This window comes from Salvia miltiorrhiza, chromosome 7, assembly GCF_028751815.1.
Source record: "Salvia miltiorrhiza cultivar Shanhuang (shh) chromosome 7, IMPLAD_Smil_shh, whole genome shotgun sequence".
Classification (NCBI taxonomy): Eukaryota; Viridiplantae; Streptophyta; class Magnoliopsida; order Lamiales; family Lamiaceae; genus Salvia; species Salvia miltiorrhiza.
The window spans coordinates 47,440,236-47,466,491 of NC_080393.1; the positions used below are offsets into that span (position 1 = coordinate 47,440,236).

The following is a 26,256-nucleotide window of genomic DNA, read 5'->3' on the forward strand; positions in this document are numbered from 1 at the left end:
GGAAGTTTTAGCCACATATAATTTGTCACACATAATTATGTGTGGCAAAATACCTACACATAATTGAATATGTGTAGGTAAATTCAGTATACGATTATAAATAGTTTAAGACATTTTATTATGTGTGGGTAAAACGATTTAGTCACATTTTTTTTTCTCTTAATATATTTGGCAAACAATTAAAGTGTGAGATGAACATTTTCGTGACACATTTTTTTTTTACCATTGATTATATTTATTTTATTTTCTTTTTTATTTTATTTAATTTTTGTTTAAACATTATTTAATGTGAAAAATTACTATAGTGTTAGATACACATATGTATCGAATATATGTGCTTGGTTGATAACTCATATATTAACATTTATATAGTGTAGTTAAAAAATTTATGTTGCATTCAATTTATTTATTTATTCTTCTTTTTTATAGCAAAACATCGTTAAAAAAATCTAATGAATTCTTATCTCAAATCACAAATAACAAAAATCCCATTTTTTAGGACTCTTTCAATCTAATTTCATGTAAATTTCTTTTTTCATATCTTTTCAAGTACCATCATTTTCTTTTTATTTTGAAACAAGTCCGTTGTTCAATTGAGATTTGTTTTGGATTATTTTGACTATTTCCATGTATATCTCTTGATTTTGTTATGCAAATCTCTATATATATTTGAGTTTATAGGAAATTTTAATAGACTCTTTTGTTGCAGGTGTGAGAATTCTATATTCTTGAGTTATGAATGCGAATGAGAATAAGAAAGTGAGATCATCGGATATGCAATTGCTAGTCGATGATTGCATTGTGGATCCAATAGCATCGGTGGAAAAGCTTTTAAAGGAGGCAAAAGAATCCTTAGAAAAAGCTGAATACATGGCTTTGCATCTTAGGTCTGCACAAGAAGGTATGAATTTGTATGCGCCTGATTCGGAAGTTGAAGACGACGTTCACGAGTCTCGTGCACCATGCATTCGACGTAGCGCAATCAAGGTTGAAAAGAAGCCCATAATCAAGGTTGAAAAGAAGCCCATTGTGAGTGATGAAGATGAGCAAGAAACTGTTAGAAACTCGGACTCGATACTTAAGATTCTCTTACCAGAGTATTTTAAATTGAAAAAATAGATATGGATAAAATAGTTTATGTTCATGGTTTGCTTATTGTGGTATGGATTAAAATAATTTCTTGTCATGGTTTGCTTATTGATCGTGTTTTGTTGAGTTTATTAAGTTTATTGAGTTATTGAGCTTTAGCCTTTCATTTCTTGTCATCATATTATACATCATAAATTTAATTCAAGATGTTAGATTCAAAATTTAGAATAAGTAATTGAAATATTGAAATTAAAATTGTCCAACAAGTTTCTCAATCAGAATTAAAATTAATTTTGCAAATATGAAACTTAGAAAATAAATATGAAATTAATATCAAGATTATGTGTAGGTGAATTCATTAGACAGTTTCATATCAATATTCTATTATTTCTGTCGTGTTTTTTTTCTAATGACCACAAAAATAATAGATGGTTATTTAATTGAAATTATTTTTATGCTAAATTTAGATGTTTTTTACAATTAAAAAATTATGAGTTTTGTAACATTATATTTTTGGAGTTACCCAATAATTGGCCCAAAAAATACATTAAAATGATAAATGTTTACCCACAAATATTTAGTTACATTTTTTTATTTATTTTTGTTTAACTCTTAATATATATTAATGTTGACGTGGCAATTAGTAAAAATTACTACTTCATAGTTAATATATGTGTGGTTAATGATCTCGTCATTCTCGCCTTCTCTGTTATGCCCAATTATTTCTGTTAGCTTCGCGCCGTGTTTCTGAAGGGCGCTACGCCGCCAGGAGGTGAGGGACGAAGGCGTGGAAATTGTTGGCGACGTGATTGGCGCTGAGTTCGGCGAAGTCGAGATCAAACTCGGCGATGGTGAAAGAGATCGAGTCGTGCGGGCAACGGGCGAAGTTGAGGGGGCGTACGATTTTTCCGGCAAAGGGGGAGAAATGGGTAAGGGTTTGAGGCGATGAATAATGGCAAAGCTCATGTTTGTTATTAAGCTCACGTTTTTAAAAAATTTGATGGATTGTTATCACTAATAACAGATAACAAATTCTGGTGGAGTCTTCCTTATTTTTAGGACTTTAGTTTCGATAGAAAATTTATATACATGCTTCCCTTTATTTTCTCTATATATCAGTACTGAAGTTGAGGTGAATGCATATTCCTTTTTTTTAGGACTCTTAGAACTCTTTTAGTTTCCGTAGTAAATTTATACGTGGGCTTCCGTTTATTTTCTCTACATATCAGTACTGAAGTTGAGGTAAATGCATTGTCAAAAAATTTCTGATTCCACTATTTGTTGACTCGATTCAATTCATTGTCGTACTATTTTTCGTGAGTGAAATTCCTGGAATTCCTTTTCATCCGTCTACTTTTTTGTTGAAAACACAACTTATTATTGAATTTGTAACACTCTATCTATCATGTTTTCACAGAAGTGTTGTGTGTCCTCTGTCTATTATCCGTTGCTCTGCTCGACAATATTGTGAAGAAGCTAAAGAATCCAAATACGCGTGTCACTCGAGAGTAAGTCTGATTCTATCTTCTTCTTTTTTTTTCTTTTCATGTAAATTTCTATTCTTATTGGAGAACTCAACTTATTCAACCAGGACACATCTTAATTTTGATAATTATAATCAACATATATTGCAAATTTTATCACAGCACAAAAAAAGATAGTTTTGTTATGTTATTCTTGGATTATGAACCATATAGTATTGGAGACAAATACCGATAAAGATGCTACAGAATATATAGAATATATTTGTATTCCGTGTTACACACATATAACTATGATGTTGAACAGTTACTGAATTCACACCAATTTTTCTATTACATCATTAGATTACGTGATTAAGAAAGGAACCTAATCTATAGGGGAAGAAAATGTGCATCTGCCACTTGTTCTAGTCTTTATTTATGCCTCTTAAACTAAGTTTATTTATCTCAAATTTTGTAATGTCACAGCTATATGTAAATAGGTGTCAAATAATATTATGCTAGTATTTTGCCGAAAACTTTGTTATCTTCTTTGAGTTTTAAAGCTGATTTTTATTGCTAAAGGGGTACGAATGAGCATAATTTTTCATAATGACTTAGATCTTGATAGTGATGATGATATTGATGATAATGATATTAATAGTACATGAGTATACACGACTTCAATTTTCAATTTTAAAATTTTGTTATATGTATCTAAACACATTGTAGTTGTACAGTTAATATGGCTGGCCGAAGAGGTGGACTTCGTGCAACTAGAAGACATGGCAGTGATCCCAATTCTACGTCCTCTGCTTTACGTTCTGGTTAGACCTAAATAAATGTGTAATATGACAAGATTGCTATTCTTTTAGTGTTTACAAAATTTGCTGACTGATACATTCTTATTTCATTTTATTTAAAGACTCGTCTGCGACGGTTGTACCGCACGCTGGTAAGTAAACTTATATAAGTTTAATAATTTTTATCTTAGTCTAACTTGTTTCTATTTCTTATATAGCTCAAAGTCAAGATAGAACGGAGAACAATATTGGTTAGTTAGATAATTATTTAGTTACTTAAGCATTTTATATAATTGTTCATTAATCATTTTTACCTACTACCAGGTACTGAAACCCAAGTTCACGGCTCACCATCGAACAGGAGAACTAGGAGTTCTCGTGTTCGTGGACAGACCTCTGCTAGGGCATCTCGTGTTCGTGGACAGACCTCTGGTCTAGGAGCTCGACAGGCATTGAAACATGCCAAAAACAGGTTTAACGTCCAGTTTAGATTTGGTGCGAGAGCAGCTGTATGTGCCAACACCTCAAAGTTCAACAATGAAATTGGAAAAATTTTGCGTACGGATTGTAGTCTCCATTACGATGAGTGGAGGGATGTACCAGAGTCTGTTAGGGCACCTCTGAGGGAGAAACTTCTTGTAAGTAGAATTACGAATTTAAATTTTATTTAATGTTATTGTCATATGAATATTAAGTCAAATGTATATTTACATTGAAATTGCAGACACTCTTCGATATAGATGTTGAAGATCAGAATGTCATACATGTTATCAATAGGCAAATGCAGAGATCTTGGCGTTCCTACCGATACACTCTGCATAAAAAGTTCAAAGAGATTGGAGGAGATGAAGATCCAATCAAGGCCAAGAGCATTGGACATAAAGGAGTTAAAAAGGAGGACTGGGATTATTTGTGTGATTTATGGGCTAGTGAATCATACAAGGTACACAATAATTTAAAGGTAAAATGAATATGTATGTGTTATTTTAATAATTTAGTATTGTATATGTTATTTCTGTAAAGGAACGAGCCAAGAAGAATGCCATTTCGAGATCAAAAAGAAAGTGGGAATCTAGAAACGGATCCAAGAGTACTTTGCGCCACCATATTGAACGTGGAGTTGAGTTGGATGCTCCAACTGGACAAATTGAGACATGGCGCATTTGTAATTGGCAATCCGACAAGGGATGGTCGTCACCGGAGCTCGAAGCGAAATATGTAAGTATTTAAGTATTAAATTATTAATTTACTATTGTAATGCCATTTTTTTTTACCTAAGTGCTCTTGTTATTAGTTCAAGTGAAGCAAGATTAAATATTTGGGATTTATATCTAAATTTAGACCAAAAATGATAGCTTGTAGAATATTTTGTATTTTAGCTAAACTTGGACTTATTTGCTAATTAAAAATTTGAGAGGATTTCTTAAAAGTTGTTGGTTAAGACTTGTTTCATTTGTACATGCCTTGTCTTCACTGAATAACTTATATCAACAGGAAGATATGATGCAGCTAAGGCGAGATAATCCACCGGATGAAATGACTGATAAAGAGATCATAGAGAAAGTCCTTGGGCGACAATCAGTACGTTTGAATGGTTGGGGGCGGTCGCCTAGCAAATCTAGAGGCGAGTGTAGCCAAGGCTCAATTCGTCCCTCGTACGAACAACTTCGTGATGAATTAGATGAGAACAGAGAGCATGTTAAAACACTTGAAGATCGGATTCGGATGTTGGAAGAAAGGCTTGAGAATAACAGTGCACATAATTCTTCCATACGACGAGCTCCCTCAGATCACGCTTCCGCACCTTCTAATATGAATGCATCTCCTGCAAGTGATGATGGTTATGATTCAGATGATATTTGTTGATCGACTTTTAGTATATTTGTGAATTCTGCACTTATTTTGCTTGAGGACCTGGTGCTGCTTGATATCTGTGCAAACTCGCCACCCTTTGTAATATGCAAGGGTGTAGGCTTTATTTTCCAATTGTTGGCTGATTTTGCATTTGTTTTCCATTAGCTGCGGTAGTTTTTGACTAAATTTTCATTTGTTTTGTCATTAGACTCTAATTTTTGGTTAAGCTTTTCTAATTTTATATTATATAGCTTTACTCTCAAGCTCTCATAAACATGCATTGCCTGAACTTTCATTGATCAGATTTTCCTTTAATCTGTTTGGATTCCTTTTCGTCTTTCCTCTACAAAAATTCTGGTCTCTGGAGTTCATGAATGAATTTTTGTGGCCTGCTGGATTGTTCATTAATGGGACCTGCGAATGTTTTCATTTAGAAATGCTCCAAATTAGGCAATTAGTTTTCTTCTAACCCAGGTCTGCAGTAGTTGTTTAGCATGACACAATTTTTCTTTATCTTATACTAAAGTATGCAGATGGTCCTACTGCTAGTTGTTGCACTTTGCATTCTTTACCTGTATGAAGTGGAACTATTTGGTATCCTTTGAAGCCTCTTCAATTTCATGATTAAATTCTAAGCAGCTTTAGAGAAATAACAATTGAGTCAGACAGTACTGATGATTAAAACTTGGACTTATTGTTCATCTTGTTTTTTTTCTGTTCTATAATCATATATGCTTCTTACAGTAACTTAAACTACCAACAGTTTGGCTTGTTAATAATTTTTTGATACAAACACTTGATAAATTATGAAATATATATATAATCTAATAAAATATCACGTTGTAGTGTAATTTTTTGATACAAACACTTGATAAATTATGAAATATATATATACTCTAATAAAATATCACTAAAACAATAAACAGTATATATATATTACGAATAGTAAATAATGTTAATAATCTATATCTCCTTAATTCAAATACCATCCTTTTCTTTTTATTAGGAAATAAGTTGGTTGTTCTAAAAAGATTTGTTTTAGATTCTTTTGACTATTTCATGTATATCTCCTGATTTTGTTAGCCAAATCTACAATGTAATCTCTATATATATTTGAATTATTGAGCTGAGTGGTCATGTCTCTTCTCCTTCTACTGTAGTAAATTCATGTGATTAATCTAATCTGCACACATTCAGCGTCACAGCCGCTCTCCTCTCTCGTGACCGTCTTCTCCGGCTCGTCCAGCTCCAGTCCGGACGGCAGACCGTCTTCTCCAGTCGGTGGCGCCGACAGCCCCGCCACTGTGAGCACGAGCGTCCCCCTTCCAGGTGTCCACCCGGCGGCGTGGCAACACAAGTTAGTTGCTGCGAATTATTAGTAGTTTTTTTGCTGCGAATATATAAATGTTCAATACATTAATTTGTTGCTCTTGGTAGTTAGTTGCTGCGAATTTATGTCTTGCGAATTTTCGATAATTTGTCTATTTATGCACTTTTTAGTCAAATTCTGTAAGTTGCAAAAATTAATCTGCAGTGATCTTATTTGGTTATGTAATTTTTTTTATATGGATTTGTTTCACATTGCATCTTTTTTTTTTTTTTTATTCATATTTTTATTCTAGATAACTTGAGATGGATCATCAATGGGTAAAGAATAGGAATCGAATTTCTTCAGAGTATATTGATGGAATAAAGGAGTTCATGCATGTTGCTAGACAAAGTTTGAATTTAGATGGATTAACCTTGTGCCCTTGCAACAACTGTTTGAATACAAGATTGCAAAGTATGGAAGACATTAAACTTCACTTGATTGATGTGGGAATTGATACTTCATACACACGATGGGTCTACCATGGTGAGGAAAAAACAGATGAGGATTTTGATGGGGTTTTTGCTAATGACGATGTTGGTTTAGAAGCAGGATTACATGATGCAGTCGGTAATCAATTTTTTGATATTGGGCCGACGGACGATTTAATCGAAAACCAACAACCAAATCATGAGAATAATGCTCGTTATGAGAAGTTATTTGAAGTTGTGCATAATCCTCTATATGAGGGATGTGGCGAGTCTGCGTTGACTTTTGTTGTGAAGCTAATGAATATTAAAGTGTTGAACAAGTGGAGTGATAAATCATTCGAGATGCTACTGAAATTATTGCACGAGGTATTGCCCCAAGATAATAATTGCCCCGATAGTTATTATAACACTAGGAAATTGCTTTGTGAAGTCGGATTAGGATACGATACTATTGACGTTTGTCAATATGATTGTGCCATCTTTTATGGAGAATACGAAAATGCTACAGTGTGTCCAGTTTGTAAAAGCGGTCGATACATACGTCATAAGATTCCACATAAAAGGTTGCGATACTTTCCTATCACGCCTCGTCTAAAGAGACTTTATGCTTCAAGGCACACGGCTAGAAATATGCGTTGGCATAAAGAAGTTCGTAAAGAAGAGCCCGGTGTCTTACGTCATCCTGCTGATGGGAAGGCATGGAAAAATTTTGATGAGTTATATCCTGATTTTGCTTCCGATTCAAGGAATGTAAGAATGGGCCTAGCTTCAGACGGGTTTAATCCGTTTAGCAATATGTCAACATCACATAGTATTTGGCCGGTTATTTTGATGCCTTATAATATGCCTCCATGGTGTACAATGCATAAGAGCAACTATCTCTTGACATTATTAATTCCGGGGCCAAAGTCTCCTGGCAAAGACTTTGATATTTTTCTAAGGCCGCTCGTGGATGAACTTAAAGCTTTGTGGCAAACTGGGGTTCAGACCTATGATGAATATTCTAAATCACAATTCACACTTCGTGCAGCCGTTATATGGACAATAAGTGACTTTCCAGCATATGCTTACTTATCTGGATGGAGCACGATGGGAAAATTAGCATGTCCAATATGTCTAGAGGACACTCGTTATAGAAGAATTCGTGGGAAACAATGTTATGCAGGTCACCGATCTTTTTTAGATGAGACACACACATGGCGAAGAAGCACAGAATATGACGGAAAAGCTGAAAGAAGAAGACCACCTCGTAAATTTTCCGGTGAGGATATTTTGTTACAATTAGACGGGTTACCTGCATTGACTCCTGGTAAAGCACCAAATAATGAAGACAGGAAGCGCAAACGAGGTGTGGATGAGTTGAATTGGACTAAAAAAAGTATCATGTTTGAACTGCCATATTGGTCGAAGTTGTTAATGCGTCACAACCTTGATGTCATGCACATAGAAAAGAATGTTTGCGACAATATCATTGGGACCTTGTTAAACGATCCTTATAAATCTAAGGATACGCCAAATGCACGCTTAGACTTGCAGGATCTCAACATTCGGAAGGAATTATGGCTGAGGAAGAGAAATGAAAAATTTGTTAAACCTCACGCAAATTACACGTTGAGTAAAGTAGAGTGTGTGAAGTTTTGTGATTTTATTAAGTCTATTCGTCTACCAGATGGGTATGCATCAAACATTAGTCGATGCGTGATGAGTTCCAACACACTTGGGGGAATGAAAACTCATGATTGCCATGTGTTGCTCCAAAAAATACTACCGGCAGCCATTCTTCCGTTCTTAGAAAAGAAAATACGCGTCGCGCTTATTGAGGTATCTCAGTTCTTTCAAAAGTTATGTGCTAAGACATTATACGTTAGTGAGCTTGAGGATATGAAGAATGGGATTGTTATCTTATTGTGTAAACTTGAAAAGATATTTCCACCGGCATTTTTCACTATTATGGTCCATTTATGTGTCCATTTACCGGAGCAAGCATTGTTAGGAGGACCGGTCAACATGAGATGGATGTTTGGGATTGAACGTCGTATGGGTACATATAAAGGATATGTTCGTAATTTTGCACGCCCTGATGGATCTATCTCTGAAGCATATATTGTTGATGAGGCGATTACATTTCTGTCTCGTTATTTACTTAATACTGAGACAAGATTTACTCGTTTAGAACGAAATTGGGATATATCTATTGCAAAATACTCAATGGAGATATTTAACAACCAAATTCGCACATTGGGAGCACCTACTTTTGAACTTTTGAAGGATTATCGCAATACAGCGCACTGGTATATTCTAAATAACTGCGGAGATACAGTCGACATTTTCATAAAGTGAGTACTATATATTACACTATTTTTTTGAATTTTTTGTAGGGGTATGAATTTCACTTTTTTTTTTTTTTAATTTGTAGTGAGCATAAAGAAATTCTACGATCTAAGAATATACGAGAGGAAGATGTTGATGGAATTCAAAAAAATGAATTTCCTACTTGGTTCAAGGAAAAGGTAAATATATTAGCATGCAATATTTGATTAGCCTACGATATTTTACTAAGATTCAAATTCTTTATATTGATTATAATAAGTACTAAGTTCAATTTTTTTTTTTATAGATGTCTGTTCTTAGAGTTAATAATGATCCTAGAGCTACCGATGATTTGTATTCACTCTCACAATGGCCGGATGATCGCTACCGAAGTTGGTTTAGTTGCATTGTCAATGGTGTAAGATTTCGTTGCAAGATACGTGATGACAAGTTCAAGACACAATGTAGTGGAGTTAGTACATGGGGTGATGGAGGGGTTGATGATATCATATACTACGGTGTATTGATTGAAATCTTAGAGCTAGACTATATCAACCAAAGAAAAGTGTTCTTGTTCCGTTGCAAATGGTACAATTCTGATCCAATGGGGAAAAGAATAGTAGTTGATCACAACTTGACATCAATTGATGTGACATCTGAATGGTATAAAGATGAACCATTTATTTTGGCCACACAAGCTCAACAAGTATTTTATTTGCAAGACCTATCTCGAGGGAAGAATTGGATGGTTGTGCAAAAGGTAAACCACCGTAATATTTTTGATATTGTTGAACGTGAAGAAGGAGAAGAAGAACCCATTACCAATGAAGTATTTCAAGAGGATGATTCAAGTGAATTGCCACATTTTCATCCAACAGAAGATGTAGTTGAAACAAGTTCATTGGTTAGAGAAGATATTGATCCAATCACGATTCCAGATGGATTGATGACTTCACTACATGTTGGAGATTACGATCAAATTGGGGAGGATACAGATGAAAATAGTGGCGATGAAAGATTTATCGTCAATGATGAATCCATTTTAGAGTCTGATGTTAATGAAAACTCCAATGACTCAGATTTTCAAAGTGATGATGATCTTGATAGTACATGAGTATACACGTAGGTAACCCAATGTTATAATATGAATTTTCGTATTTGTTTTTGCTCTACTTATCTAAACTTATTATAATTGTACAGTTAATACGTGGCTGGTTGAAGAGGAGGACTCCGTGCACCTAGAAGACATGCCAGCGTACTTAATGCTATCTCACTTGTTTTACGTTCTGGTGAGACATTAAAAAAAAAAAAGAGAAATCTATACTATATTTAAAAGGCAACTTTCAATTTAAAATTAATTTCAAATCAATTTCTAAATTGAATGACAATTTTATAGTTATAATAAAATTGAAGGTTTATATTTAAATTATATTTTTCTTTTTACTTTCTTTTCTTTAACTTCTTATTCGTTGTTTAAATTTTTTTTTTCCCAAAATTGTGAAAGACGATTAATTATAAAATATTTAATATGCTTATAAAATTCAAGATTACGATAAGAGCTTTAATTTGATATATTGTTTATTTAAAATGTAAAAAGTAAATTTGCTTAAATATTAAAATTTTAAATTAATAGTTTTATTAGAAATTTAATTTTTCTGGCTAAAATCCTAGGAATCAAAGTTAATTATGTAAAGTTCAAACTTAGAAAATAAACATAAACTTCATATCAAAATAATAGTTGATTTTAAAGTTTTGAGAAATCAAAATAAATAGATTGGTACTTGAAGTAATCGAAGTAATCATAAGCATATATTATATTGTACTTAAATATAAACTTCTTGAAATAATAAAAGTAATCATAAGTATATAACGTAATTATTAATTAATAAATATAAAATTGCTGAAAATCCAAAACAAACATTAACCTACGGACAAAAAAAAGTATCTTATTTCACCATTATTATCTGCACCAAAAAATTAAATTTTACCGCCATATGAAAACATCTCATTTTACCGCTATCTCCACAAAAAAATATCATTTCACCGCCATCCACAAGTGGGCGGTTACTTATTCTCAAAATGGCCAAATGTCTTTCCTCTCCAACAGGCAAGCTCCATTCGAATTATGTTAGGGGTTCTTTTGCTTTTGCCAGATCTAGAGAGATACTACAAGTTGTCCGTCCCAGATTCCATCGCCGCGGCCATCTGGTTCACCGGTGTAGCCTTCCCAACATCAAATTCCCCAAACTCATATTTAGATTTTTACCAAAACTTCACACAACCCTCAATTCAGCGATGGTAGCTGCGAGTGCAACCCCAATCAAGGGCGCCGGAGGCAGGCAAGGCGGCAACAGGAAGAAATATACCGAAATCCGTCAAGGTGACGCTTCAATTCCGGGTTGTGCGCTTGGCTCGTTTTCTGAAGAAGGGGCGCTACGCCCAGGCCCAGCGTATGGGCACCGGAGCGCCCATCTATATGGCTTCTGTGCTCGAGTACCTTGCCGCTGAGGTGTTGGAATTGGAAGGTCCGTGTTGCATATCAGGTGTATGATCTTGATTCTGTGTAGTAAGATATTAAGATGGCTAGTCTTTTAGCCTATTTCTCTTAATGCTTATTGTATTGCCTCATCTAGGGGGTTCCAGGAGCTTATAGCGAGGCTGCTACTTTAAAAGCATATCCAAAATGTGAGACTTCCATGTGACCACTTTGAACTTTTATTTTTATAGGTGAATGATTTTGTAATGAAGATAGATAGCAGGGATATAGAAGTGTTAAATGCCTTTACCATGTGGAGATATCTTTGGTGTTGATTGCACTAATATATGGTTTTCTGAATTTGTGATGCATTTTGTCTTTGTGGCTGTAACACAGAGAATTAGGTTTGCGACGACCCTTTGTTATTTCTAATAGAATTTGCTATTTCACTTTTGCAGGAGAAGTCAAGGCCAAAATAAAAAAGGTATAATATAATCTGTTCTGCACTTTTGGTGTCTGCATGTGTAGCCAATTATATTGTTCAAGGAGGCATTATGAGATAAGTATTGCATGTTAGAGATTCTTATAGTTTCTCAGTTATCTCTGTATGCATTAGAACTTCTTGATGTTACTACTGAGCAATATATTTCACTAGAATGCGAGTTCTTTTAGAATCTATGGGGTTTATTTAACAGTTAATCATGACAGAAGCCCAAGTCTTGCGTTATTCCTGCTGTTGAGGTTGAACATCCTGGATGTTCATTCAATCATCATCCTAAGAGCCATCAGGTTGGTATCAATCTCTTATGTGTGTAATTTCATCATTTTTCTTTTTCTTTCTATATTAATGGTTCAACCTTACACTCTGTTACCATAGGATGCCTTAGCTCGTGCTGTTGCAGATGAAATGCAGAAAATTTACCAACATGAATTGGGGCCTCAGCCCATCCCTTTAGTTGTCCCTGGTGAAGCTATTGATGAATATGTTCGTACTTCATCCCGAACTGGTCACTTGAAGTGGAAATGAATATTGTCCCTCCATATTCATGTGCTTTCACTTATTTGCATATGAAGTTTTCATGCACTTCCCTCTTATATGCGTCAGAAATATTTCCTTGAGGCAGATGCGGATGATGGAACTGATGATGATGATGATGAACAAAATGAAAATCAGGCTGATGATGGAGATGTGGATACAGAAAAGAGGTGAGAGTCATTTGTTTTGGGTTCTTTTAACCATCTATTATGTTTGTTTCCTTTTTCTGCAAGGATAATTGAACAAGTAGCTTTGCTTGTATAGTTATGGGTTCTGGTGTCTGGTGTGGGGTCCATATTGAACATCTCTCTTTTGGTGCTAGTGGATTCATTTTTCATTGTTAAATTGATCCGTATGATATTTATATTCTCAATTTAATTTGTCAAAGAAAAGTGAATATCACTGATTGTGATGAAAACTATGCAGCTCTTAGAAAACCAAAAGGGTGACTCGGGTAGAATTTAACCGGAGAGCTAGACGAAAGGAGCAGTTGAGAATTGAAGCAGAAGCGAAAAAAGTGAAGGGACTTTCAAAAGACATAGATGCTCATCAACCCATTGTGAAATCGAGGATTGCAAAAAAGTTGCAGGGTAAAAGGACGCAGATGCTCATCAACCCATGGAGCATAGGATGTAAACAATAGGGACTTGTTTCCTTCTTTCATTTTCTTTCTTTTTAGGAAGACACTTCGAATTATATGTTTATCAATGTATCTATCATTGTATGCGATACATGAAAAGATTGTATTTCATAATTCATTATATTTGATTCATATAATGTATGATATGCTATTTTATATTTTTATAAAAATTGTGATAAAAAATATTGTTCACACATAATAACATTTATCCACACTTATTTTATATATTTAAAAAATAATAATATTTCTTCTAAAATTAATATTAAAAAATAATTACCTATACATAATTTATAAGATTTAGCTACACATATATGTGTCACAAAAGGTACGTGTAAAAACCACGTAATTTCCACGTCATCATTGCATTATTTCAAAAATATATTTTCCCACAAAAAATAAATTATTCGTGACATATATATATATGTGGGTAAAGGCTTGATGAATTACCCACACATAAAATTTGCCACGTGTAAATGCCATGTCATTTCCACATCATCACTGCAGTATATCATAAATATCTTTTCTCACACATAAAATGTATTATTCGTGACATATATATGTGTAGGTAAATGTTTGGTGATTTACCCACACATATACATATGTGTGGATAATACCTTTTCTTCACAAAGTTTTACCCACACATGTTGACATTTGACTTATGTGTGGGTAAAAAGAAACAGTGACACATAAATATACTTTTAGCCACACATCCATGTGTGGCTAAAACCCTTAATTTCTTGTAGTGGATATTGTATCTGGAGGGTGATTTTTTTTCGCAAGGTTCGAATCCTGGAGGGAGCATAATATTTTAAATTTTGTTATTCATCAGTATATACTGCATTGTTCATCAGTATATACGACCCTGTTCATCAGTATATATTTCTTATTCATTACGAATTAAAAAAAAATCATCAGTATATACATCTTGTGTAACACCCTGATAACTTAGATTTATTTTATAAGTTTAATTAATGGTATTTTCTTGTATAGCTTATTATTATTATTATTATTATTATTATTATTATTATTATTATTATTATTATTATTATTATTATTATTATTATTAATGATTCCTATTAGAATTAGAACTCCTTTTATCATCTTTATTCTTTATCTTAGTAGGAGATATACATAGAAAATAATTTTTTTATATTTATCAAAAGCTCTTTAGAAACTAGTATAAATATGGGATCTATTTTCAAACCCTAAAAGAGACGGACACGCTAATTAATTAGGGTTTTAGAGAGCAGAGAGGGCCAGAAACGTGTGGAGCCAGATTTTCGCAGGAAAACAAGTTCTGGCAGTTTCGGGAGAACGGCCATAACTTCCTCCACAGAACTCCGATTCAAGCGAAACAGGCGGCCACGGAAAGTTCTCTCGAAGACGAAGAAGTCGTATTTCTGGGCAAAATACGATTTGAGGACGTTTGAGGCTTCAAACGAAGACTTAAAGCTGACTGGTCTGTTCAGCTGCGATTTTGACGAATTCTTCTGGTGCGGCGCTATTAAGACCTTCATTCCGGATTTGATTTATTTAGCTTCGACTTTAAGGTGAGGGATTATATGCTTGTTGTTATATTCATGTATGTTTGAATATGCTTTTAGTTCATGTTTGATTATACTTGCTCAGCCATGTAGAAATACATGTTCAGAATATCATGTTCAAGTACATGATCAGAAACGCAGAATATCATGTTCAAGTACATGATCAGAAATTCAGAATATCATGTTCAAGTACATGATCATAAATTCAGAAACACTCAGAATTCAGAATATGTGTATGACAATGTGAATTATTTGCATGTTTATGTATACGTGAATATTTGCATGGTTTCTCACTGAGTATATTTTCAATATGCTCACCCCCTTATCTTTTCAGTTTTGCAGTTCTGGAGTCGAGGTGGCCATGGAAGTGGAGAATGACTAGTGATAAGGATTTTACATTGAACATTTTTGTAGAATTTGTTAAGTTTTAGTTTATCGTTTTATTTATTTTTTTTATTTCATGTTACTACTTTAGTTTTGACAAGTTGATTTTAAATTGGTTTAAACTTTTATAATTCAAGAAATTTTATTTTTATATATTAGTTTTCAAAGATTTTATATTGAAAAGTTTATGAAAATTGGGGTGTTACATCTTGTTCATTAGATATACGTTTTGTTCATTAGTACTCCATTATATGTCTTATTCATTGTACTCATGTTACACAAAAAATAGGGAGTCTCACTGGAGCGTGCCCATATATATATATATATATATATATATATATATATATATAGGGAGAGGTTCAAATAAGAACCACTAAATAAAATTAGAACATAGAACCATTTTAAACCATTCGATCATCAAGATCTACGGTGGATGCATCATCTTGGTGGATGAATGCAGATCCTGGGTTCGAATCCTGAAGGGAGCAAAAAATTTATTATTTTTGGATGCATTAAATTTAATAGCGAATGCATTAATTTATATAGTAGATGCATTGATTTTAATGGTTCTTATGTTCTCACGATAAGTGTGGTTCTCACTATAACCGCACCCTAAATATATAGGGGAAGGCTAAAATAAGAACGCTTCTTAAAATATAAATTAGGAACCATTTTCAGCCTTTAGATCATCAAGATCTACGGTTGATTTATCACCTTGTTGGATAAATTCATGGTCCTGAGTTTGAATCCCAAAGGTAGCAAAAAATTATTTTTCGCAATTCATGCCTTTATACAGTTTATTCATGCGTGTTATACATAAAATTCATGCATTTTTGTTGGTTCGTAATTCTTAAAATAAGGGTGGTTTATTGAATAACCGCCCCTATATATATATATATATATATATATATATATATATATATATATATATATATATATATAGGGGGTCGCTCCAATGAGACCCCCTAATTTTAGTGAGATCTAGGGCATGATCTGGTGCGTTTATTTTATCAATCCTATGGCTGATATTGTATTTGGAGGGTGATTTTTTTTCGCAGGGTTCGAATCCTGGAGGGAGCAGAATATTTTAAATTTTGTTATTCATCAGTATATACTGCATTGTTCATCAATATATACGGTCCTGTTCATCAGTATATATGTCTTATTCATTACGAATTTTTTAAATTTTATTTTTCATCAGTATATACATCTTGTTCATTAGATATACATTTTGTTCATTAGTATTATATGTTTTATTCATTGTACTCATGTTACACGAAAAATAGAGGGTCTCACTGGAGCGCGCCCCTATATATATATATATATATATATATATATAGGGTTAGTATCTATTGAGAAGTGCTATAAGATTTAGAATTAAGAAGCAATCCTAGCCTTTAATCTAGTGTAATCCTACGGCTCTACAAATTCCATAAATTGGGTAAATCAAATTCAATGAATTCAAAATAACAATATTTTACATTACATGAGGATAGTAATGTAACTTTTATTTTACCGAATCAATGCACATCAATCTTTCCCCATTTTTCGACCTTCCATATGCAATTCTTTCAACAAAATTGATTATGCTACCATCATAATCCTTTGAATTAAACTTCAAATGATATAACTATTTGTTCATACAAAACGTATTAAAAATTCATTATACTTATAATTTCATCAATCCGGAAAACTCTAGCAAAGTTCAAATGATATAACTATATGTTCAACAAATTAGTAAAATATGTTCATCAAATCAGTAAAAGATGTTCATCATAATTAATACACTATTCATTGAAAAAAAAAAGGGTTATGTTCATCTAGAAAATGAGATTTGTTCATTAAAATTCAAAGAATATAACTATTTGTTCAAAATTGATTCAATATAAGTTCAATGGATTTAAGATGAAATATAAAGATGGATATAATTTTTTCAAAATCGATTCAATATAAGTTCAATTGATTCAATATAAGTTCAATCGATACAAATTAATTGTTCGATGAATTGACCTTGATGTTTGATATTTATATGTGTTGCTATGGTGTGTAATTATTGTAATGTTTAATACTTCATCACTCTGCATTGTAACTAAAAGTGATATCAAATCAAAACTCCCATAAATAATTAGATACGTTTATTATATACTGATATGGAAATGGAAGAATAAAAGATATCTAACCGATGGATAATATTTAAATTACTACCCTAACCCTATCTTCAAAATTAACGGCAATAGTGTTAAATAAATCGTGGCCATTAGATGCAAAAAAATCAATGAACAAGATAGCTTCTCACTTCTCACAACATTTATGCTTCTCAATAGATATATATTTCAATTGAGAAATGCAAATGTTGTTAGAAGTGAAAAACAATCTCATTCACTCAATTAACGTAATCTAAGTATCTAACAGTATATGATCAATCCTAAATAGAATGTCCAAATTTTGATGAACATGTCAGTAAGTTTGATGAACATGTCAATAATTTTGATGAACGGACATATTTGTTGAAAATATATATTTGTTGAAAATCTTACACTCCAGGATTCGAACCACAAACCAACATGTTTGTTCAATAAAATTAATGGTAGATTCATCAAAATTATTGATTTGTTCAACGTTCCGCAATTTCGCAAAATATTTAATTTCTCAATAGAACCTAACCCTGTACATTGAGAAATGCAAATGTCGTCGTTTCATATTCATTCTCATTTTTCATCACATTTCTGCGTCGACTCACGATTGTGTCCCCTATAGCTGTTCTGTTCACTTGTCGTCTCCCCTTTCGCCATCGTCGGTTAGCAACGTAACATCGCCTCCCCATTTGTTGCGTCGTTGGTCAGCTTAGCACGACATCACCCTACCTCTCCCTTCGTTAATCATATGTTGAGTTAGACCTTTGAAAAATCATATTTGATCCTAAAATTACTAGGAGTATAGATAGAGAACGATTCGAGATATGAAGATTACTAGTACAAATGTAAAAAATCAGTATGCTAACCAAACATTTTTTGAAACAATGCAATTGTCAAATAGAACAGCCGATTTCAAATTGTAGAATCCAAATTGGAAAAAATTGCCCAACAATTCAGTCGGTTCAAAAAACCAAACAAAATCTATGATTTTCTCAATTCGATTTTGCGTCGGTTTTCCAACCTTAGTTGATCGGTTTCGGTCCTAAAAAAACTATGTCCGTTTGGTTCTTGATTCAAACATTTTTTAGACGGTCTGTTGAGTTATGAATCGATGCACACCCCTAAATGAGAGAAGAACGATGAGCACACCTATGAGGATTTTGAGGTTGAAATGCTATACTTCATATAAATTGCATGTTTTGTTATAGTGTGTTTGGTTTTTCTTCATTTTTTTTTTCCTGACTTTGGAGGAAGGGGAGCGGTAGGGTTTGAACCCTGGATTTCATTGTTCGTAGACAAGAATTCGCACCGCTTGGTGTCCCCTTGGAGACAGATTTTTCTTCATCTAGGTGAATGTGTCTGCACTTCTTGTCAAGACCTTATTGATTAAAGCAGAACACACGGAGAAATTAGGCAGATTTTTTTCGAACAACCACTTAGCCAAAATTATCATACCTACAAAAATTTCCTTTATCATACCCCCTTTGATCCAGATAAGTTCTTTTAATCCTAAGGGTGCGTTTATATTTGGTTGTAAAATTTTCATTGCAAAATACTCCCTCCGTCCCACCCAAGATGCTACATATTCCTTTTTGGGTCGTCCCAACGAAGATGCTACATTTCTATATTTAACAAAAATAAGAAATTTTAAACACTTAATTAACACTAATTAAGTATTTCTTTATTACCTTCTCTCTCGTACTTTATCACTTTATCATCTTCTATTTATTACTTTATCACTTTATTAATTTATCTCTCTTACTTTATCATTTTATTATTACACACTTAAAGCATTAATCTACAATTTCTTAAATCCCGTGCCGAAAAGCAAATATAGCGTCTTGGCCGGGACGGAGGGAGTAATGGATAAGAAAAGATGAGAAAATATTATCATTTTCTCTTTTTTTTTATCACATGTTTACTAAATATGAAAAAGATGAGAAAATGTTGGAAAATATTTTCACACCCCTACTTTAGGATAATATTATCCAAGTCCAACAATTGGATAGAAAAGGAGTGAAAATGGGTTGTCCGAGAAAATATTCCACCCTGTTCGGAGAAAATTTTCCATAATAGTGAACATATGAAAATGGTGAAAAATAGGTGAAAATATATTTTTTCTCTTATTTTCCATCAAAGTAAATGCAACCTAAATAGTAAAACACGCTGAAAAGAAGTCGTGCTCGATCTCAGTTATTCAAGTGTAGTAAGAAAAAATGTGAAGAAGAAAAGGAAAAATAAAGAAGGGCTGGACTCCAGAGAGAGAGAGAAGGCAAAATGCAATAATGTTGTGAGTCTGCTTACTCTCTTCCAGCCAAATAATTTATGACAACCATTTTCAAAGACTTAAGAAGATAGATCAGATAAAATATATTAAACAAGGGGAGCTCTTTCATCATCAGAATTTGAACTTAGGGTGAACAAGAAATGCAATGTCCTCATAAGATACTCCGAAGTAAAATAATATGAAAATACAAAGTATGTGTTGGCATCACAGTGGTCACAATGAAAACAGCATTTGACAGGAGAGCAACATATCAAGGGGTAATTAGCAAGATGGTCTTGGTTATTACCGATATGCTTTACACATTAGGAGGTGGCCATATTTTCCCAAACAATTCTTCTACCCGTTTAGATTGGCTGGCATAACTATCCAGCCCCGCAATTAGAAGCTCGACTGCTGCAGGCCCCAACGCGGAAGCAAAGCTATATTGATCCCACTTCACAAGCTGAAAATTTATTTCACAAGAAAGAAATAGAAACTCATATCACTACAACTTTATCTCATTTCTTAATGGAGCTATTACTTTTCATGATTGATAAGATACAAGATTAAGTATTTTTATCCTTATTAGTAGGAATTATTCAATCCTACCCTTTCACTAGGATATGAACGAAGCAAAATTAGCTCAAATTATAAAAAATATTAAGGGTCTTAGGATAGCCAAAAGTTCCAATCCATTTTAATAAACGATGATTTGGTTTATATTGTTCTTATATATCTAGGCCAATCCTCAAAAGTAAGCGCCCCTAACTCTCCCCTTATTAAGAAGGTCCATATTATATTTACATGATGCAGTTATCTCAATGCCACAGGAAAGCCACATAACTAAGATGACTTTATTTTAGACTTGATATCCAATCAGCACACACAAATGGCCATTTGGTTCAAAATAAGTTACCAGTTCTCCATAGTCTACAATGTTATTTGATAGCTTGGTCAAAAATTACCTGGTAGCAAAATCTTATACAGTTGAGTAAACATGTAAAGAATAGGAGCACATGACCAAAATTTAATAAAACTGGATTAAAATGCAATGCGGTTATATGTTTCATAAACTCAAGTGACATTATGCAAACATATTTTCATAATAACTTGAGCTTTCCCGGCTTCATGTTAGTCCATGTTTGTGTTATCTGACATGGAAAATATAAAGTGAAACAAGGAAAACTAACCTCTTCATTGCTAAAATTGTAGGATGCAGCTGATTGTGGTGACAGTCGCCTCACAAAAGAATATTTCTCATCAGGAGGTGTCACAGATGCTTTTAGAGACTGCAATATCTTCAATGGTGATATAATATAATCAACTCTGTCAAAATAAAAGAATTTCAGATAAGTACTCACGACAGGGACTACATAATTCACACACACATACATACGCTTGCTCGAGTAATTACCCCAAAAGATTAAAAACATCCTGTTTGTTACGAATTGCAGCTGCCATTAATTTGGATTTATGCCCATATTTGTGAATGTAATTATAGGTTTTTGTCACCTGAAATGAGACATAAACATCATAAAGGATTAGCAAACTATGCATTTCAAGTGTTCCTATGTACCTGGTGCAGAAAACTGAGCAGTTAGGACAGTAGGATAAATGGAATTATAGTAGTAAGTTAGGGGGTGTTTGGCAAAATAAGATCCTAAACAATTTATAAGATGTGAAAATAAGCTCCAAAAATTTAAGTTCATCAACCCCGTCTTATTTTTTCATGATCTATAAGAAACAATCAATTTACAAAAATAACCCTACTATGTTTATTCAACATATACCTTTCCCATTTCATCTCTCTATGATTCACAATTCGCTCTCTCTAACTACGATTCTCTCTCTAGTTATGATCCTCTTTAAAATAACTTATAAGCTTTACTGTCCAAACATTTTTACAGCTTATAAGCTCTTGAGAAATTAACATTTTATAAGCTCTTGAAACATGTTATAAGATGCTCGTACTTATAAAATGTGTAAAATAAGCATAGCCACCCCCTTAATGATAGGAAAAGAAGTATTCACAGGCATGCATATTTTATGTCTTGAATATGAACAAGAAACTAGACATGGGCAGCATGAGTATTCACTTGAATGCATATAATTGCTATTCACTTTGCCACAGCAATATAGCAAAACTGATGGATGAGACAATATTCCAGTGTAAGTATTAAAGTGGAGATAAAAAAGATGTTTAAACTGACCAATGCCAACCCAGGATCTTCTCCTCTTCTAAGAGCAGCTTCTACTTCCAGATCACCAGTATGGTTGCGTGCCCAGTCCTAATAACATGAATGACTCTTTATTATTGTATCCTATCTATAGTAAAAGAATATCATTCTAGTATCTATTACTATAGGAATACATTACCCTAAGGCGACCAACAAAAATTTGAATAACGGAAGCACCAGCTTGAGCTGCAGCTGCAGCTTGTACGAAGCTGTTCATACACGCCCAAAGTGCCAAAAATGTTATGGCAGCAATTATAATATCAAAGAAAAATATTTATTGTATGCACAAACTTGACGAAAATGATTATAGAAGCAGGGTTTAAACATAAACCTTATACAGGGGATTTTTATTAATATTTTTTAAATCTTCATGTCCTAAAACAACACCACTCATCTCAAATTCATGAACATATAATTTGTACAAAGTTGAAGAAGCCATAAGCCACAAAAATATTTTAAAAAGCACCACTATGGATATGCGAAATCGCCATAAGATTGCATTAGAATAAAAAGAATTGTCATAAGATCATTATGTAAGCTTTGAAGAACAAATCCCCCAATTATATGTCTGAACTTCTTGTTTCCAATAAAAAATAAGAGAGAAATGAATAATGATAAAAGAAAACATAATCGTCTGAACTGTTTGACAGTGACAAAGCTGGAAATGTGAGGGATATCAGTATCAATTTTTCATTTAACCAAGGTTATCCACATAACCGGCATACTAAAGCTTTCTCAGTTACATCATAATAACCTGTATTTTGCAGTATTACATAAATGATAAAGCTCAAGCATTGTGCCAAAAGAAGATACCACATCCTGATTTGAAGAGAATTTTGAAGAGAAAATAGTGGAACTGCAAGACAATTTTGTTTTTGAAGAAGCGAAAGGGATAAAGGCCACTGCCTGGCTGCAGCTAGTTTTGGTAAATTGTAACAAAATTGGAGCATTCCTTCATATTTCAGATATCAATTAACTACCTCTAGACTACAAGTATTAAAAACAAGCTACAGTTTACCTGTAGACAAAAGTCATATGAGTCTGTACGCCTTCCAACTCTAGCAACCTTGATGCCTCAATTCCCTAGAATGAAGAGGTTAAAGGTAAGCAGCAACACGAGTAAGAAATCTCGATTAAAAGTCCTGTACTCCTTTACTAACTTGCCAGGTTGAAGGTATTTTGAACAATAGTCGCTCTGGAGACACTCCAATCTCATTATACAGCTTCAAAAGGTCATGCACCTGGTGAGCCAAGACAATTTCACCTTTGAGTTGATTACCAATGGAAGCCAGTAACACACTGTCTAGACAAAGGCCGCATATATGCATACGTACATTCATATATATACAACTCTACTCACATCATTTGACAGCTAAAATACAATATACAGCAATAAATATATACTCCATCAGTCCATTAATAATGTCTCAAAAAATTGGAGCACGCAAATTAAGGAATGGTTGTTTAGGGCATAAATTGGTGGTATCCCAGTTGTTTAATGACGATAGAGAAAACTAAAAAAGCTTCAATCAAAAAGCAGAAGGGACCCACATGTTTCCTCTAGTATAATTAGGCTCTAACTTATTTCCTTTTATGGTTTGAGACATTATTTATGGGACAGCTCAAAAAGGAAATTGAGACGTTATTAATGGGACGGAGGGAGTACAAAACAGCTGTCAAATAAAGTAGTTAGGACAGAAGAAAAGGAACCACCATTTTAGCATCTTGGTTATTAAATGTGGCCAAGGACGTTATTAGTGAATGTTGTCTCTTAGTCAAGCAATTTTCAAGCATAAAGCACATAATGGGAGAAATATTTATCATACATGCCAAAACTGCAGATGCTAAACCAATAATTTGGAAACCACGTAAAAGTTTACCTTTCTAACAATACCGTGTGTATCATATGCAAGACGAGCATCGACTTCAGTAGAAACACGACCAGGCACAAGCTTTGCAAGATCACCTCCAACATTTACCAAAGCCTATTGTTTTATGTATCAGAAGTTTGAATTCAGTTTCAACGAGAAGATAATATTTCATCAAGTTTGCAAGTTACAAATCATACCTTGTCAAAGAAACAAGACATTCGATCATCAGATTTTTCTAAGGTGTAACACTCTGAAGAGGCCAATGCAGTATCAACAGCACTCTATAAAGCACAGTGAAAAGAAAATCAATGAAAATTGGTATATCTACTACCCTTGAAATCTATGTACATTCTATAATCTATGTACTTATAAGTAGCAAGGAGATATACACGTGACATGTATTATAGTTTCTCCTCTCCCCGTATCTTCTTCTATCTGTTCAATTATCTTTTGCTATTTCGCTGTACCTGGTCCTCGGTTTTTAATCTAAATGTTCGGGAAAGTTTTCAACTAAATCTCTAGGGATGCTTTTTAACACACCTCAGCAATTGTTGTCCGATATAACACAGTTTTAGCAAAAGATCAAATCGTTTCTTATATGAGAAAGCAGTGTTTCATTTCCTTTAATGTAGATAAGAGAGGACTAAACATAAAAAGGAACATCATAACCACCAATATTACGCACTATAAAATTCAGCAAATACGGTTATTTCTCTTCCAAATATCTAAGAAGAAACAGGACATATGCTGATGCATTTATAGATCACTTTTTATAGACAGGCATCCCTAGCCTATAGAAATCAAGTATGCTAAAAATCCAGTCATGGAAATCCTAAACGAAAATACAAAGTTAATTTCCAGTTACCTTGAATTTAGTGTCGGGAAGGCTACAAATACCCAAGAGCAGCGAGGAGCTAACAGTGGCAGCAGTTGGAGGAAACCTAGAAATTTGACAATGTCACACAATCAAGATAAATATTATCCTCCAAAAAAAAAGATAAATAATTAGCAAACGATTAACAACTCAAGAGGAATGCCGAAATGCAACCTCTCAAAATCATCGAAAACAACAGTGTCGGGAACGATCTCGCTGTAACCCGTCACCACATCTAGTTCAGTGCTTAAACCTATCACCATTTCAATAAAAGAATTAAAAAATAGATAAATAAATTCCGAAACACCCAAATACGACATAATATGCATCAAAACCAGCAAAACTCAAATCACAATGACAAGAATCTACCAGCATCAAGAGACGAAGAGGAGCTAGAAGAAGCTCGAATTGAAGAAAATATTCTCCGATGCTTGAATACGGAGCTTGGCTTCGCGGATTGAGCTGTGAATCCTAAAAATCGTCTCTCCTGTTACAATCAACAAGTATATTGACGATCACAGAAAAAAAAAATCACTCAAATTAGACTGTATGAATGCAAAAGACGCAGTAAAGAGTGATGCCTGGAGAGAGGGCATGGCAGAGGAAGACAGCGGAGAATGCAATGTAGCTGACATTTTTTAATTGCAAAATAAGCTTAGATCACTCAGAAACGAAGTTAGTGTCAAATATATACTGAGAGAGACAAAGTGGATTTATCAGATTTTGGGATGAAAGTGATTGCTCCCACGGCAGCTACAATTGGGACGGCAATGATAACCACATTAACCATTTTTCAAATTTAAATTGCCTTAAAATTTTACCTATGCACGATGATATCAATTTAGCTCAAAATTCGTGAGTTGGTACCAGTAAATCGTCATTTCAAAAAAATTAGAGAAAAAATTTTAATTCGATAAAATTACAGTTCGAATAACTCGTAATCGAATAACTTGACACTCTATAGAATTTGTGTATGAGACGGGTTAATCCAATTAACTATTTTGATCCGTGGGGATTAATATATATATAATTTATTTTGATAAAATACAAAAACGTGGTAGTAGCGCAATGGTGAAAGTGCACTGATTAGAGCATCTCCAATAGGAAGTGCTTAAGACTACCAACAACGGTGACCCTCCAAAAAAAGACAAATTTGATGGAAAATAAATTAAATGGAAAGTCAAGAAAAATGTGTGACCTGGGGGTTTCAGTCGCCCCAAAGTCATCTGCCATCCTATATTTATATTGTGCTAGATGGCATATTTTCATTGGTGTTTAAATTTTTTTATAAATATTATTTAATTACAAATTTTCTTAATTTTAGCTTTATAACTGTATCTTAATTTTACTATATTCTCACACACAAATTAAATTCCTCTCTTACTCACAATTTCACATTCACTTTAGTTTTTTGTTCACAAATTTATTTTTATTTTAAGTTATGGATCAAAATCATCCCAACTATCTTTATCCAAAT

The 26,256-nt window shown here is 33.5% G+C and overlaps 4 protein-coding genes across 30 annotated transcripts; 3 read left to right on the top strand and 1 right to left on the bottom strand.

Annotated features, from left to right (window-relative positions):
- The first annotated feature begins 1,765 nt into the window (after nucleotides 1-1,765).
- LOC130992830 (uncharacterized) lies at nucleotides 1,766-5,469 on the top strand. 13 transcript variants are annotated; one of them, XM_057917578.1, is made up of 9 exons: nucleotides 1,766-2,018; nucleotides 2,507-2,597; nucleotides 3,282-3,376; nucleotides 3,475-3,504; nucleotides 3,571-3,603; nucleotides 3,677-3,990; nucleotides 4,077-4,295; nucleotides 4,376-4,570; nucleotides 4,847-5,469. In XM_057917578.1, the coding sequence occupies exons 1-9, from the start codon at nucleotides 2,015-2,017 to the stop codon at nucleotides 5,216-5,218; spliced, it is 1,353 nt and encodes a 450-aa protein (XP_057773561.1). In that variant the 5' UTR covers nucleotides 1,766-2,014; the 3' UTR covers nucleotides 5,219-5,469. The 13 variants fall into 13 exon arrangements, with proteins under 13 accessions (XP_057773561.1, XP_057773564.1, XP_057773562.1 ...); XM_057917585.1 differs by having other exon boundaries at nucleotides 1,767-2,331; XM_057917583.1 differs by having other exon boundaries at nucleotides 1,767-2,331; nucleotides 3,290-3,376.
- A 1,368-nt stretch (nucleotides 5,470-6,837) lies between these two features.
- Nucleotides 6,838-10,654, top strand: LOC130992829 (uncharacterized). Its single transcript, XM_057917577.1, has 4 exons — nucleotides 6,838-9,342; nucleotides 9,423-9,516; nucleotides 9,624-10,438; nucleotides 10,517-10,654. The coding sequence occupies exons 1-3, from the start codon at nucleotides 6,839-6,841 to the stop codon at nucleotides 10,428-10,430; spliced, it is 3,405 nt and encodes a 1,134-aa protein (XP_057773560.1). The 5' UTR covers nucleotide 6,838; the 3' UTR covers nucleotides 10,431-10,438; nucleotides 10,517-10,654.
- A 681-nt stretch (nucleotides 10,655-11,335) lies between these two features.
- On the top strand, nucleotides 11,336-13,638 carry LOC130992832 (ribosome biogenesis protein NOP53-like). 14 transcript variants are annotated; one of them, XM_057917594.1, is made up of 6 exons: nucleotides 11,339-11,859; nucleotides 12,251-12,276; nucleotides 12,501-12,581; nucleotides 12,670-12,777; nucleotides 12,917-12,998; nucleotides 13,255-13,638. In XM_057917594.1, exons 1-6 carry the CDS (start codon nucleotides 11,769-11,771, stop codon nucleotides 13,275-13,277), a joined length of 411 nt encoding a protein of 136 aa, XP_057773577.1. In that variant the 5' UTR covers nucleotides 11,339-11,768; the 3' UTR covers nucleotides 13,278-13,638. The 14 variants fall into 14 exon arrangements, 4 of the variants coding, with proteins under 4 accessions (XP_057773577.1, XP_057773578.1, XP_057773575.1 ...); XM_057917595.1 differs by having other exon boundaries at nucleotides 11,340-11,841; XM_057917592.1 differs by having other exon boundaries at nucleotides 11,341-11,859; nucleotides 12,898-12,998.
- A 6,310-nt stretch (nucleotides 13,639-19,948) lies between these two features.
- On the bottom strand, nucleotides 19,949-25,585 carry LOC130992833 (uncharacterized). Of its 2 annotated transcripts, none has more exons than XM_057917598.1 (13): nucleotides 25,361-25,585; nucleotides 25,149-25,266; nucleotides 24,954-25,032; nucleotides 24,771-24,846; nucleotides 24,103-24,186; nucleotides 23,915-24,019; nucleotides 23,195-23,275; nucleotides 23,053-23,117; nucleotides 22,174-22,243; nucleotides 22,008-22,085; nucleotides 21,212-21,309; nucleotides 20,988-21,123; nucleotides 19,949-20,260 (listed from the first exon to the last, which is right to left on the bottom strand). In XM_057917598.1, the coding sequence occupies exons 1-13, from the start codon at nucleotides 25,412-25,414 to the stop codon at nucleotides 20,114-20,116; spliced, it is 1,191 nt and encodes a 396-aa protein (XP_057773581.1). In that variant the 5' UTR covers nucleotides 25,415-25,585; the 3' UTR covers nucleotides 19,949-20,113. The 2 variants fall into 2 exon arrangements, with proteins under 2 accessions (XP_057773581.1, XP_057773580.1); XM_057917597.1 differs by having other exon boundaries at nucleotides 25,149-25,269; nucleotides 25,361-25,554.
- Between the last annotated feature and the right edge of the window lie 671 nt (nucleotides 25,586-26,256).

Bases quoted from the DNA above. Each gene is read 5' to 3' on its own strand.
- LOC130992833 (XM_057917597.1), bottom strand. From the start codon at position 25,414: ATGTCAGCTACATTGCATTCTCCGCTGTCTTCCTCTGCCATGCCCTCT. The intron at 25,270-25,360 runs GCATCACTCTTT...TGTTGATTGTAA, and splicing joins CTGCCATGCCCTCTCTCCAG to CAGGAGAGACGATTTTTAGG. The intron at 22,244-23,052 runs GTAAACTGTAGC...GTGTATGAACAG, and splicing joins CATATGACTTTTGTCTACAG to CTTCGTACAAGCTGCAGCTG.
- LOC130992829 (XM_057917577.1), top strand. From the start codon at position 6,839: ATGGATCATCAATGGGTAAAGAATAGGAATCGAATTTCTTCAGAGTAT. The intron at 9,343-9,422 runs GTGAGTACTATA...TTTAATTTGTAG, and splicing joins ACAGTCGACATTTTCATAAA to TGAGCATAAAGAAATTCTAC. The intron at 9,517-9,623 runs GTAAATATATTA...TTTTTTTTATAG, and splicing joins CTACTTGGTTCAAGGAAAAG to ATGTCTGTTCTTAGAGTTAA.
- LOC130992830 (XM_057917578.1), top strand. The intron at 3,604-3,676 runs GTTAGTTAGATA...ACCTACTACCAG, and splicing joins TAGAACGGAGAACAATATTG to GTACTGAAACCCAAGTTCAC. The intron at 3,991-4,076 runs GTAAGTAGAATT...TTGAAATTGCAG, and splicing joins CTCTGAGGGAGAAACTTCTT to ACACTCTTCGATATAGATGT.
- LOC130992832 (XM_057917592.1), top strand. From the start codon at position 11,769: ATGGGCACCGGAGCGCCCATCTATATGGCTTCTGTGCTCGAGTACCTT. The intron at 12,582-12,669 runs GTTGGTATCAAT...CTGTTACCATAG, and splicing joins ATCATCCTAAGAGCCATCAG to GATGCCTTAGCTCGTGCTGT. The intron at 12,778-12,897 runs GTTCGTACTTCA...TATATGCGTCAG, and splicing joins GTGAAGCTATTGATGAATAT to AAATATTTCCTTGAGGCAGA.